Source organism: Saccopteryx leptura, chromosome 7 (genome assembly GCF_036850995.1).
Source record: "Saccopteryx leptura isolate mSacLep1 chromosome 7, mSacLep1_pri_phased_curated, whole genome shotgun sequence".
In the NCBI taxonomy this organism is placed as follows: domain Eukaryota; kingdom Metazoa; phylum Chordata; class Mammalia; order Chiroptera; family Emballonuridae; genus Saccopteryx; species Saccopteryx leptura.
The window spans coordinates 83,566,870-83,581,426 of record NC_089509.1 but is presented as its reverse complement, the minus strand read 5'-3'; the positions used below and the strand labels follow the sequence as shown (position 1 = coordinate 83,581,426).

Below are 14,557 nucleotides of genomic sequence, written 5' to 3'. Positions count from 1 at the left end.
GTAGATTGGCAATTCAACACTTCCTGTGCCCACATCTGATTACTACTGTCTCCCAGATGTGTAGATCCTGAGAGGGTACCCTGCAAACTTCTTGCATGCAAATATCCATCTCAGAGTCTGCGTCTTAGGGAGCCCAAACATTAATCCAAGGAAGCGAACTCTAAAATGGGATTCAACAATATATACTTTCATTGATTTTTTGAGGGAGAGAGAAACATCGATTTATTGTTCCACTTATTTATGCATTCATTGTTTGATTCTTGTGTGTACCCTGACCAGGGATGGAACCTGCAACCTTGGTATGTAGGACAATGCTCTAGCTAACCAGCCAGGGTTAAAATGGGATTTTATATCTAGATCACCTGTAGTCTGGCTGCCAGTGAGGACCCTCTCACTGGAGGTAGGAGAAGAGCTAATAGAACTTGTTGAGATAGTGGGAGAAAGACACTGAAAGGATGAGTGATTAATCACTATTAAAGGTGAAGTGTAAAAGCTGGAGGGTATTCTTGGTAGTATATATAGAGAGAGTCTTATTTTCTGCAGCCAGAGAACAAAAAAAGCTGTTGGTCAATTACCAGACTTAACGTTAAGAGTAGCAGAGCTCCAAAGGTGGATAAAATTTTCAGCCTCAGCATGTCTCTTGGAAAAAGTGAGTGCCCTGCCTGACCTGCGGTGGTGCAGTGGATAAAGCGTCGACCTGAAATGCTGAGGTCACCAGTTTAAAACCCCGGGCTTGCCTGGTCTAGACACATATGGGAGTTGATGCTTCCAGCTCCTCTCCACTCAACTCTCTCTTTCACTCTCTTTCTCTCTCTGTCTCTCTCTCTATAAAAATGAATAAAAAAATGAATAAATAAAATCTTTAAAAAAGTGAGTGTCCTGATTGGGAAGGATAGCAATCCCAAGAAATAGGACTCGGACATTTGGGTTAGTGTGCTCAAGAGACTTGAAATCTTAGATTCCCCTGAATCGCCCTGGTTGGTTGGCTCAGCAGTAGAGCATCAGCCCAGCATGTGGAAGTCCTGGGTTCGATTCCTAGTCAGGGCACACAGGAGAAGCAACCATCTGTTTTACTATCCTTCCCTACACCCCCTCCCCTTTTGCTCTCTCCCCTACCCCCACAGCCATGGATCATTTGAGCAAATTGGCCCTGCAGCCATGGATCATTCAATCAAGTTGGCCGTGGGTGCTGAGGATGGCACCATGGCCTCAGCTCAAGAGCTAAAATAGCTCAGTTGCGAGCAACAGAACAATGGTCCAGATGGGCAGAGCATCCCCCCACAGGGTGGATCCTGGATGGATCCCGGTTGGGGGCATGCAGCAGTCTCTCTCTCTGCCTCCTCGCCTCTCACTTAATAATTAAAAATAAATAAATAAGTAGCCTGACCAGGCAGTGGCGCAGTGGATATAGTGGAACGTGGAGGACGCCGGTTCGAGACCCTGAGGTTGCCAGCTTGAGCGTGGGCTCATCTGGTTTGAGCAAGGCTCACCAGCTTGAGCCCAAGATAACTGGCTTGAGCAAGGGGTCACTCAGTCTGCTGTAGCCCCCTGGTCAAGGCACATATGAGAAAGCAATCAATGAACAACTAAGGTGCCCACAACAAAGAATTGATGTTTCTCATCACTCTCCCTATCTGTCTGTCCCTATCTGTCCCTTTCTCTGACTCTCTTTGTCTCTGTCACAATAAAGAAAGAAAGAGAGAGAGAGAGAAAGAAAGAAAAGAAAGAAAGAAAGAAAGAAAGAAAGAAAGAAAGAAAGAAAGAAAAGAAAAGAAAAAAGAAAAGAAAAGAAAAGAAAAGAAAGATTGATTCCCCTGAATCCTCTGGGCCTTCAGAAGTGGCCTAATCCTTTCGTAAAGCAAGTGCTTCCTCTTTGCTTGAAGAATACACAGAGAATGCTGACTTACAAAACAACAGGTGCCCTACTCAGGAACTTTCCTCAGTTTTTCTCCTGCACACCCAACCAATAACTAGGGTTAAGTCGTGTATCGCCTGGCCTTCAGGAAATGCTGAGTCTGCTAAGGGAGGAAAAGGACTCCTCATAGGAGCCAACGGACCTAGCCAACATGTACAATTAGGAGTTGGAAGGTGACATAAGGAACTAAATTGAGGGCCCTAAATCAAGGCACAGGGGTAGGTAGCAGAACATAATGGTGGACAGGGAGTGTTTCTCAATACGGGAGCACTATTCCATGATATGGAATACCCTAACAAGGATCTGGGAGGCAGTGTTAACACTATCTACTAGGATGGGATTTAGAAACTCAGAGAAAGCAATGGCCCACATTAAGTGGTGCAGAATGGCAGAACTACTGTGGAAGATGGTAGGAGAAGGGATCAAAGGGCTCAGAGAAGTGGATATGCTATAGTTGATATTTCATGCCAAGGCCAGAAAACCTACCTCATATCTATGCTCCATGGTATGGCTCAGAAAACACTTTGATCCCTAAAGCAGTAAGGAATATAAGAGCAGCACCAGCATCACTGAACAAGACCCAGATTAAGGTGAAGTGAGGTACTTGCCTTAGATGCAAAATTAAGTGGGTGCCAAAAAACTCGGTAACCAAGATAAATAGTATTTCACTGTGACATCTTAAAAAATCAAAATTAATGCAGAAGAATTCATGATGAACAAGATGTCAAATTTTAAGTAAAGACAGGATCAATATTACCCAGTTTTCCATATAGTCTCCAATATGGTTCAGCACAGTGCTGTTACTCATGGTGGCTGCCTTTACAGGCCTCAGGTTGATAGTAGCAGATAAAGTGACAGAGCTGAGCTTCATTATAGTGATGGGGAGGGGGAATAAAAGGGTGGGAGGGCCTGACCTCTGGTGGCTCAGTGGATCAAGCGTCGACTTGGAATGCTGGGGTTGCCAGTTCAAAACCTCAAAACCCTGGCTTGCCCGGTCAGGGCACATGTGGGAGTTGATGCTTCCTGCTCCTCCCCCCTTCTCTCTCTCTCTCTCTCTTTCTCTGTCTCTCTTCTCTAAAATGAATAAATAAATAAATAATAATTAAAAAACAAACAAACAAACAAAAAAACCGGTGGGAGGTAATGGAGTGGAGAATCCCAAAATAGAGGCTAATTGTTGATGCTTAATTGTCAGATGGAAGGTCGGCACAATTATAATTAGCACAAGGTCAGAATGGGTGCCTATGGAAAAATATAGAGGTGGTCAATACAACAGGGTGTCCTTAGAGGCAAGATTGATGGGCAGCCTAGTAGGATGTTGCTCAACCTATACATCCCAAGAGAAATCAAGAATGGATGTTCTGGAGGCTGAAGGCAGCTATTCCAGTTTAAAAAGAAAAAGGTGGTTCTTAAGTTTCCAAACTTGAACTAGTTTTCAGACCCAGAACTATTTGATTGAAAGAGTAGCTAGCTCCCAAGGACTAAGAATGATGTAATACCATGGTAAATATGTATTAGTTAATCCTGTAGTACTTCTCCCAAGCTACCTATCATTTACTCTGGTAACTACACTGAGAACAGTGGAATAACCAAATATTTTGAGGGTTGTGGATACAGTAACCAAATTGACATTGATATCCAAAGTGTCATAGCAGCCTCCTAGAGGGGGGGTATATAAGGTCACAAATGGAGTCCTGGCCTGGGTTTAGTTCATAGTGCCAAATGTCATTTCCCAAATTCCCAAATGTATAATTGGAATGAACATATTTAAAAGTTGGCCAAACTCCATGTAAGTTCCTTGGCTTGTGGAATAAGAACATATGGGGAAGGCTACTGAAAACCTTCTCTGCAAAATATTATCATATCCTAGGAAATTTGGCAGAGAAGGGTGCCCTTAAAGGCCTAAAAAATACAAAGATGGCGGTCCCCATAATATCTACACTGAAGTCTAGCCCTTTCAAATGCTAAACAGATGCTGGAGGATGACAGTGAACTATTACAAATTCAATCAAGTAGAATCTTCCATTGCAGTTGTGCCAGACTGTGGTATTTAAGCAGATTAACATGACCTAAAGTACATGGTAAGCAGGTTTTGTTCTGATGAAAGAGTTGTTTCCCTTTCCTAACAATAAGGAGGATTTAAAATTGGGCATTTTCTTGGGTTGCACAACTTTATACATGTAAAGTTTCACCATTGGGTTATGTTGATTCTCCCATAATATAGTCTGTCAGTTCAACTCTGTTATAGTCTTAAGGGACCTGGGCATCTGCACATACAGCAAAACATCATATTAGTCCACTGTATTGATGGCATTGTATTAGTCATGTTAATTAGATTAGATGACCAAGAAGTGGTAAATACATTGGAGGCCTTGGAGAGACACATATCCTCCAGAGGGTGAGAGATAAACTGAACAAATATTAAGGTTCTCCTCCATTAGTGGCATTTTTAGGGCAGGATTTCCCAGTGCTGGCATTACTGACATTATGGGCCAGGAAATTTTTTGTTGGGGGGTTTCTGTATGCCACATAGGATGTTGAGCAGTATTCTTGGCCTGTGGATGCCAGTAACTATCTAAGTTGCTTTAGTTGTTACAGTCTAGTTCAGGGAGAAGACATGTAGAAACTATTTTAATACAAAGTGGTCAGGGTAGTTAGACATGTTTGTGATGTTTTATAAGCACCACACAGAAATATCAAAGCATGCTATCTCTGAATCTCACTCATAGGGTGAGTTTCCTGGGTGGGGTGACATAGGCTTAGTCTTATAAATTGAGGAGGAGTCAGCCAGGTGAAAGTTGAGGAAATGGGGGAGTTGAGGAGAGTTAAGGAGATAGATAGGAAGTAGGACCCTTCAGGAAAAGAAGATGGAGTGTAGACATTGCCAAGTATCTCTGAGAAACAAAATCTCTTCTAGTTGAGAATCACTGTTTTAAGGTCATAGTGGCCTTGGGGCATGCCTGGACATTTCCATAGTAAAGGATAAATTATTGCAATAGTTTTGTTAGACCTCCACCACTATGAAGGAAGTACTATATTCCTTGTAGGTCTCTTTTGGTTCTGAGTAGTATCAAAAACTGCTGGCTTTGTATTGTTGCTATTGTTACTATTGCCAACTTATCTAGGTTGATTCTAGTATCTGCCTAAACAGAGTACCTGTCACTTACCCAAGGGCTCTTGTATGCCCAACATCCTTACCTATCACAATTCCTACTATTTCTCTGGTCCTGATAAATACCCATCTTCCTCTACCTTCTACCAATTTTTTAGTTCATCTAGAGACAACAGCCAGCTTTAGCTGAACCATTAGTGGCAGTACTTTCAGCTCTTGAGTTGTACATCTGTCATTGAAAATGCAGTAACAAAAATTATATGGCAGGTCTTTTTGTATCAGCAAACAGAGGCAATAAAGAACAGGGAAGTTTAGGCCCTGGCCGGTTGGCTCAGCGGTAGAGCGTCGGCCTGGCGTGCGGGGGACCCGGGTTCGATTCCCAGCCAGGGCACATAGGAGAAGCGCCCATTTGCTTCTCCACCCCCCCCTTCCTCTCTGTCTCTCTCTTCCCCTCCCGCAGCCAAGGCTCCATTGGAGCAAAGATGGCCCCGGTGCTGGGGATGGCTCCTTGGCCTCTGCCTCAGGCAGAGCGACGCCCCGGAGGGGCAGAGCATCGCCCCCTGGTGGGCAGAGCTTCGCCCCTGGTGGGCGTGCCGGGTGGATCCCAGTCGGGCACATGCGGGAGTCTGTCTGACTGTCTCTCCCCGTTTCCAGCTTCAGAAAAATACAAAAAACAAAAACAAAACAAAAAAAAAACAGGGAAGTTTGGAAAACTTCATTTAACAGTCTCTCATTCAACAATGTTGTACTGCCAACTATCACAGGTACTGGGCCTCATCTCATGCTATTTCCCTCCCCCCTTATTCCACTCAGATACACCAACCTTCTTGCCATTCTTGGAACATTCCAAGCTCCTTTCCACCTAATAATTCTTTCTTATTGTTGAATAATATTCCATCATATATATGTGTGTGTGTATATATATGTGTGTGTGTGTATGTAACACATCTTTTTTATTCATTCATCTGTCGATGAACACCTAGGTTGCTTCTCTATCTTGGCTGTTGTAAATAATGCTGCCATGAACATAGGGATGCATATATCTTTTCAAAATAGTGTTTTCCCCCCTTTGATTACATACCTAGAAATGTTATTGCTGGATCCGTATGACAGCTCTATTTTTAATTTTTTGAGGAAGCTCCATACTGTTTTCTATAGTAGCTGCACCAATTTACAGTCCCCCAACAGTGTACAAAAGCTCTCCTTTCATTGCCAGCACTTGTTCTTTGTGGGTTTTTTAAAAAATAATATTTGTTCTGACAGGTTTGAAATATCTTATTGTGTTTTTAATTTGCATTTCCCTGATTAGTGATGTTGAGCGTCTTTTTATTTATTTATTTATTTATTTTAATTTTTTTTTTGTATTTTTCTGAAGCTGGAAACGGGGAGAGACAGTCAGACAGACTCCCGCATGCGCCCGACGGGGATCCACCCGGCACGCCCACCAGAGGGCGATGCTCTGCCCATCTTGGGGCGTCGCTCTGCTGCAATCAGAGCCATTCTAGCGCCTGAGGCAGAGGCCACAGAGCCATCCTCAGTGCCCGGGCAAACTTTTGCTCCAATGGAGCCTTGGCTGCGGGAGGGGAAGAGAGAGACAGAGAGGAAGGAGAGGGGGAGGGGTGGAGAAGCAGATGGGCACTTCTCCTGTGTGCCCTGGCCGGGAATCGAACCCGGGACTCCTGCACACCAGGCTGACGCTCTACCACTTGAGCCAACCAGCCAGGGCCAACATTTTTTTGTATCTCACTATCCCATATATGCCCTTGACCTATAAAAGTAACTGAGTAGACCCGGGTTCGATTCCCGGCCAGGGCACATAGGAGAAGCGCCCATATGCTTCTCCACCCCTCCGCCGCACTTTCCTCTCTGTCTCTCTCTTCCCCTCCCGCAGCCAAGGCTCCATTGGAGCAAAGATGGCCCGGGCGCTGGGCATGGCTCTGTGGCCTCTGCCTCAGGCGCTAGAGTGGCTCTGGTCGCAATATGGCGACGCCCAGGATGGGCAGAGCACCGCCCCTGGTGGGCGTGCCGGGTGGATCCCGGTCGGGCGCATGCGGGAGTCTGTCTGACTGTCTATCCCCGTTTCCAGCTTCAGAAAAATGAAGAAAAAAAAAAAAAAAGTAACTGAGTACCTAGGAGCCTAGAGAAATATGCACATAATACAAAGTGGCCAGCCAGTGCATGCAGCTTCTATCTTGGAAGAACAAAGGACATGTGATGCCCACTTTATAGATGTTTTTCATTTCTCTTACATTTTTTCTTGTTTTTAAAAATAATACACTCTTATAGCAGAGTATATGGAAAATAGCCTGACCTGTGGTGGCGCAGTGGATAAAGCGTCGACCTGGAAATGCTGAGGTTGCCGGTTCAAAACCCTGGGCTTGCCTGGTCAAGGCACATATGGGAGTTGATGCTTCCAGCTCCTTCCCTCTTCTCTCTCTCTCCTCTCTCTCTCTCTCTCTGTCTCTCTCTCTCCCTCTCTCCTCTCTAAAAATGAATAAATAAAATAAAAATAAAAATAAATTTTAAAAGAGTATATGGAAAATACTAAAAATTATGAAGAAAACAGTCATTAATTCCATTATTCATAAACATCCCATATTAACATTTTGGTGAATTTCCTTTGCATATATTTTTACATGACTGTGGTCATCTGGTATAAGGTCTACCAGAAAGTTCTGTCCGTTTCTGTCACAACAAGTTTTGACATGTAAGCATATGTTTATTTGGCGCATGTGTGCCTCTCTATTTTTATCACTTAATGTATACATACTGATGTAGCAAATTAACTAAAACAAAGTTGATTCATGTTAGTCTTATGTGTGAAGTGATAGGGTACCCATGGCTACTGATAAAGTTCATTACGCTACTGTAATTTTTACGAATTTCAACAAGGAAGAAATGCTACAGAAGCATGTCTGTTGCATCCACCATATTCCCCAGACTTAGCACCCTCCAACTATCACTTGTTTTTGTCTTTACAAAATTTTTTAAAGGGCAAAAAATTCAAAAATGAAGAAGATATCAAACAAGCACTGGTTCAATTTTTTGCATCAAATGATAAAACATTTTTCAAAAATGGGATATACGAATTGCCCTCACGCTGGCAAGAAATCATTAATAATGGCAATTATATTATTTAATAAAGTTTATTGACGTTAGGAAAAATTTGTATTGTATTTTGTTTTATTCCAAAAATGGACAGAACTTTCCAGTACACCTTATATATATGAAGTTATCTTTTTTTTTTAACATGACTCAAGAAATGCAATGTCTTTGTCATTCTTTTTGTCAACATGGACAAATTCTTTTATTTATTTTTTTATTTTTATTTTTTGTTGTTTTTTTGTATTTTTCCGAAGTTGGAAATGGGGAGGCAGACAGACTCCCGCATGCGCCCGACCGGGATCCAACCGGCATGCCCACCAGGGGCCAATGCTCTGCCCATCTTGGGACGTCGCTCTGTTGTGACCAGAGCCACTCAAGCACCTGAGGCAGAGGCCACAGAGCCATCCCCAGTGCCCGGGCCAACTTTGCTCCAATGGAGCCTTGGCTGTGGGAGGGGAAGAGAGAGACAGAGAGGAAGGAGAGGGGGAGAGGTGGAGAAGCAGATGGGTGCTTCTCCTATGTGCCCTGGCTGGGAATTGAACCCAGGACTCCTGCACGCCAGGCCGACGCTCTACCACTGAGCCAACCGGCCAGGGCCAACATGGACAAATTCTTTTAATTTGTTGATTATTGATGGATGTCTCATTCATTTTCTTTATCATTTTATTTATTTATTTTTTTTGTATTTTTCTGAAGCTGGAAACGGGGAGGCAGTCAGACAGACTCCCGCATGCGTTCGACCGGGATCCACACGGCATGCCCACCAGGGGGCGATGCTCCGCCCATCTGAGGCGCTGCTCTGTTGCAACCAGAGCCATTCTAGCGCCTGAGGCGGAGGCCATAGAGCCATCCTCAGAGGCAGGGCCAGCTTTGCTCCCATGGAGCCTTGGCTGCTGGAGGGGAAGAGAGAAACAGAGAGGAAGGAGAGGGGGAGGGGTGGAGAAGCAGATGGGTGCCTCTCTTGTGTGCCCTGGCCGGGAATCAAACCTGGGACTCCTGCACACCAGGCCGACGCTCTACCACTGAGCCAACCGGCCAGGGCCTCTTTATCGTTTTAAAATATGCTAGTTTGTATATATAAGAGTATTGCATAATCTATGTGTAGGTTATAAACCATTCTGTATAAGGATTATCTATGGACCCTCTGCCAACCTGAGAAGTAGAATTTATCAACGATTTGTATAACAATCTACAGTTCTTCTCTTGGCATCCCTGAATGCCAACAGCTACTTCTCTTCTAACTATTGTTTAAACCCAAATTAAAATAAATCAAATAATTTTAACCCATAAAATTTTCACTGATGCTAATAAAAATCCCACTTTTTAGTTACTAAATCTCTATTTGTGTTGCGGGTCCAGCACACAACTAGGTACACTGTTTTCTGTTATGGCTCTAAACTTGATTCCTGTTATCCTAGGCTACTTCCTGTACTAAATTCCCTTCTGAAACTTTTGTTCTTTTTCAACTCCAAGGTCCAAGGCCAGAGTGACAGTACAAGGTTATGATAGTATAATTGATGTATAGGGGGGAAAGACTGCCCTATTCCTGGTTTAGGAATGACGTTTAGGATTGAGAGACATTTTATCAGTGTTAATGTTGACGACCAGTGAGTGGTTTTCTGAGAACCTATAAAATTAAAAGGCTTCAAACGGGTGGTGAAGTTCCTGTTTAATAACTGTGTCCTTGCAAATTTTATATATACCCCCTGGCTGGTTTTTCTCTCATTTAAAAATGGGACTAGCAACAATCTGCTCACTTCACTGGGATATTTGTGAGGTCAAAAAGTGGGAATATGTTGTAAACAAAACTCCTACCCAAATGATAAGAAATTATTATTATTATTATTATTATTATTTTTTGTATTTTTCTGAAGGTGGAAACGGGGAGAGACAGTCAGACAGACCCCCACATGCGCCTGACCGGGATCCACCCGGCAGGCCCACCAGGGGCGACGCTCTGTCCACCAGGGGGCGATGCTCTGCCCCTGGGGGGGGGGGGTCGCTCTGCCGCGACCAGAGCCACTCTAGCGCCTGGGGCAGAGGCCAAGGAGCCATCCCCAGCGCCCGGGCCATCTTTGCTCCAATGGAGCCTTGGCTGCGGGAGGGGAAGAGAGAGACAGAGAGGAAGGAGGGGGAGGGGTGGAGAAGCAAATGGGCGCTTCTCCTGTGTGCTCTGGCCGGGAATCAAACCCGGGTCCCCCGCACGCCAGGCCGACGCTCTACCGCTGAGCCAACCGGCCAGGGCCAAGAAATTATTATTTTTTAAACGACTTTGAATTAATGCGTGGAGACTTTTTCCATAACTAAACATTCCAACAGCTGAAAAGATGCTAAGGAAAGCTTTTGTCTGATCCCCAGACCCCTTTCCGTGAATTTGGAGAAGAGATAGAAGGTCTGAGGTCTCTCCCAGCGCTGAAAGCGTTGTTCTTTACAGTGACCGTTAACTATCCTTGTGTAATCTACTTTCCTCTACCTCAAAGTTACTCACTTAAAAGCATTGTGCTTTAAACCCGTCCTTTCCTGGATCACCACGAAAACCACCTCCCGGCCTAATCCTGGCTCCTCCTCCGACCCACAATGCACCTCTCTATCCCTTCTAGGTAGCTGCTTTGTCACGTGTCATCCGACGGAGCGCGCTCCCGCTTGGCACATGCGCAGAAAGCTGCCCACAGCTATTTTTCTCCGTGGCAGCGGCGACGAGCGGAAATTCTGGGGAGCGCCAGTTCCGTCTGTGTGTTCGAGTGGACAAAATGGCGAAGATTGCCAAGACTCACGAAGGTAAGCGGTCTTGCACTAGTTAAGGGTCTTTTCCACTGCCGAGCCTGCTAAAATTTTGTCTTAATCGGTTTCTGCCTCTTCATGCGGTTTCTTTTGTGGGGGTCGAGCCCGGCTGGAGGGCCCGGTAGCCGCCTCCGCGCCAGCGGCGCAGGCCACTGCCCCGCGTAATGGCGTCCTACTTTTACACCCCCGACAGGCGCTTTGTTCCGTGTTTGGGTGCTGCTGCTTCTGGGTTGCTTCTCTTCTCTAACCATACGGCCTTGTTCAAACGGCTCGCTAAGGAGGATTTTAGGGCAGGTGACCGGGAAAAGGATGTGGGAGCCAAGTCTCACTTGTCTCTGGGAACTGTCGTCGATATAGTTTGTGCATGGGAGAGTCAGAAAAACACTGAAATACCGCAGCCGCTTTTCAGGCAGCCCTGAGTCGAATTTACTCAAACCGAGGCCCATTACTCTTAACCTTGGCTGATTTATAATTTTTTTGGTATGAAATGATTTGGTAATGAAATCTGATGTTTTTTCCTCCCTTGATTACTTTTAGTATAATCTTTTTCCTTGGAGATTGGTTATTGGAAGGGGGAAAGACACCTTAATTTTGTTAATGGACGGTGCTTTCGAGGTTGTTGATCGTTTTATGGAATAGGGAGTATACAAAATTAGAAAAACGTTGGGAATAGGCTGAAATCCCTTAGGGAGTATCTGTAAATGAGAGGAAACAAGAGTCGCTTTTAGAAAAGACGAGACATGAGAAATTGGAGCTTTCTGACTTGCAATATGAAATTTCCATCAAAGACGAGGCTTCCAAGAGAGTCACTTTCATTTCAAACGTCGTTTCTGGGTGCCTGGCTGGATTTTATTCTGTGAGGGGTAATAAGGACTAAGAGGCCATCAAAAGTTTTACAGTCTAATGGGGAAACGTGTATACATTTTCGTTTTTTTATGAGGCAAATGAATGCTTAAATAGAAGTATAAGCAATATGTACTGGGAACCTGGGCAACAGTGACTAATTTATGTGTAGAGCTATTTCATAGAAAAGATGACCTTCCCCTGGTCTAACAGGATCAGCCGTTTTAAATTAGGGGAGGATATTTGAGTTGGAGAGAATGTCTTGTAACCAGGCAGGGTCTCGAGAAAGGTATAGTAGCGGGCTGTGGCAGGAAAAATATTGATGAATCTGGAAAGATTGATTAGGACTAGAATGTGAATGACATTGAATAGTTGTGTCATCCTCAGAAACTGAAATCCAGCCTTCTGCAGTTTATGAAACATGCTAATGAGTTGATGGTGACTTGAGTATTCTTATTGTTAGGTATTTAATAAACACTGTTTTAACCCAGAAATGTGTATAGGCACATATTTTTCTATCTTTAAACTATCTCAACAGTACCTTTTGCAAAATAATTAGAAAATTTAAAGATGTTACTGTTTTTGTTCACTCCAGAGGTTATTCATTTGGGGCATTTTATGGTTTTGATTACTTGTTTATTGGTATCTTCATCATAAGGTACTTATGGATAGGAAATCCAAGTTCTCTTACTGCATTTTAGAAACCCAAGTTCTCTTACTGCATTTTAGAAACCCAGTTAAAATATTTGGGCTATAGAAGATTGAAATTTATTGGCCAAAATTGATATTTTATTTAGGGTTATGCTTTATCAATGTAAATTAACTGAGGCTGTAAAGGAAGTATTAGGAACATTCAGTTTAACATCTGGGCACCGTGTATAAGACACTGTTTACCTCAATGGAGTTTATGATTGAGGGTGATAAATGTTTAGTAGAAGTACATAGAATCTTTAGAGTTTCTTGCTCCCTTACTGTCATTTTCCTGGAAAAATTGGTAGTCCTTCATGGCCCAGCTCTGTTTTCACTTTTTAAGCCATCTCTGATAATCTGGAGCAGAATTAGTTTTGTTGTTTATTTTTTGTGTTTTTTTTAATGCTAGTTACAACAGCACTTATAGATCTTTATTATATTGCTTAGAATATTCTATTGTGTTGAGGTTTTTTCTTTCATTTTGAGATTGTTAATGTGCAGGAGCTGGAACTGTACCTTTGTATCTCCAATATCTGGTGCATAATGGGTGCTGAATATTTTATCAACATTTATTTGGAGGTTAATTTGTACTGGAAGTATTAAAAGTTTTACAGAAAGGAGGACTTAAACTGACATTTGAACAATGAACTGGGTTTGGATACATCTGTTTGGCTGAGATAAGTGGGAAGTAGCACGTATATTGGAAACCTGAGCTGAAGAAATGTTAGCATCAAACAAGGGAAGGCTTTGAATGCTGAGGTACGTTCACTTGGCTTTCCAGTGACTATGGAAATGACTCCTTCTCTTAGGTTACAAGTTATTTCTGTGTTTTAGGAAGGTCATTGGTTGTAGTGGCCAGGATGATTTAAAGGGAATCAGAGCAACCATTCTTCCTTAAGCGTTTGAGAAGAACTTGAATGTGGGGCCACTTTTTAAATGTGTAATACATGTTTAATTTTTTTTTTCTTTTTTGTATTTTTCTGAAGTGAGAAGCAGGGAGGCAGACAGACTCCACCCTGGCATGCCCACGAGGGGGCGATGCTCTGCCCATCTGGGCTGTTGCTCCTTTGCAACTAGAGTCATTCTAGCACCTGAGGTGGAGGCCACTGAGCCATCCTCAGCTCCTGGGCCAACTTGCTCCAGTGGAGCCTTGGCTGCAAGAGGGGAAGAGAGACAGAAAGAAAGGAGAGAAGGAAGGGTGGGGAAGCAGATGGGCATTTCTCCTGTGTGCCCTGACCGGGAGTCGAACCCGGGACTTCCACACGCTGGGCCAACACTCTACCGCTGAGCGAACCGGCCAGACCCTACATGTTTAATTTTTTTTCCCCCTACGTGTTTAATTTTTAATGTAGACTTGTCTATCATCATGTTCCTTAAAGAAGATTATGTAATCTTATACTAAATAATGTTGCTGGTTTTTTCCCCCTAATTTGCTTGCAGAATGGCTAAAATAGTTATTTTTCTGCATCTTCTGAGATTTTTATTTTCCTGTGTTGAGATAGTTATTGCTTTGTAGACTTCTGTAGACTTGTATAAATGTTGCTAGTAAAAGTAAAAAGGAAAAGTTGCTTAAAAAATTTGAAAAGGGTTTTTCCTTTAGAATTATTTAGGATTTTATTTTTTTAGACCTTATTTATTTATTTATTATTTTTTACAGAGACAGAGGGATAGATAGGGATAGACAGACAGGAACAGAGAGAGATGAGAAGCATTAATCATCAGTTTTTCATTGTGGCACTTTAGTTGTTCATTGATTGCTTTTCCATATGTGCCTTAACCGTGGGGCTACAGCAGATCAAGTAACCCCTTGCTCAAGCCAGCAACCTTGGGTCCAAGCTGGTGAGCTTTTTGCTCAAACCAGATGAGCCTCGGGGTCTCGAACCTGGGTCCTCCGCATCCCAGTCCGACGCTCCATTCACTGCACCACCACCTGGTCAGGCTAGGATTTTATTTAATGAGTATTAATCAGGAGTTCATTTAGAAATTGATATTTGTAGTAGTTAGTAAAATAATTTATATTATGGTTAGTTCTATTTGGGGTTTTGTTTAAGGAAACGGCTGAGATTTGGGATATTTTTCTGGATGTCTTTTAGAAGTTACATATTTGAGAA

At 43.2% G+C, this 14,557-nt stretch overlaps 1 protein-coding gene across 2 annotated transcripts in view; it reads left to right on the top strand.

Annotated features, from left to right (window-relative positions):
- SF3B1 (splicing factor 3b subunit 1) overlaps positions 1-14,557 on the top strand; it is a 72,485-nt gene that overhangs the window by 19,880 nt on the left and 38,048 nt on the right. For both annotated transcript variants that reach the window (XM_066344870.1, XM_066344872.1), the window contains exon 2: positions 10,733-10,910. In XM_066344870.1, coding sequence (XP_066200967.1) covers positions 10,883-10,910 — 28 coding nt within the window. In that variant the 5' untranslated portion in view covers positions 10,733-10,882. The remainder of the gene's footprint in view (positions 1-10,732; positions 10,911-14,557) is intronic.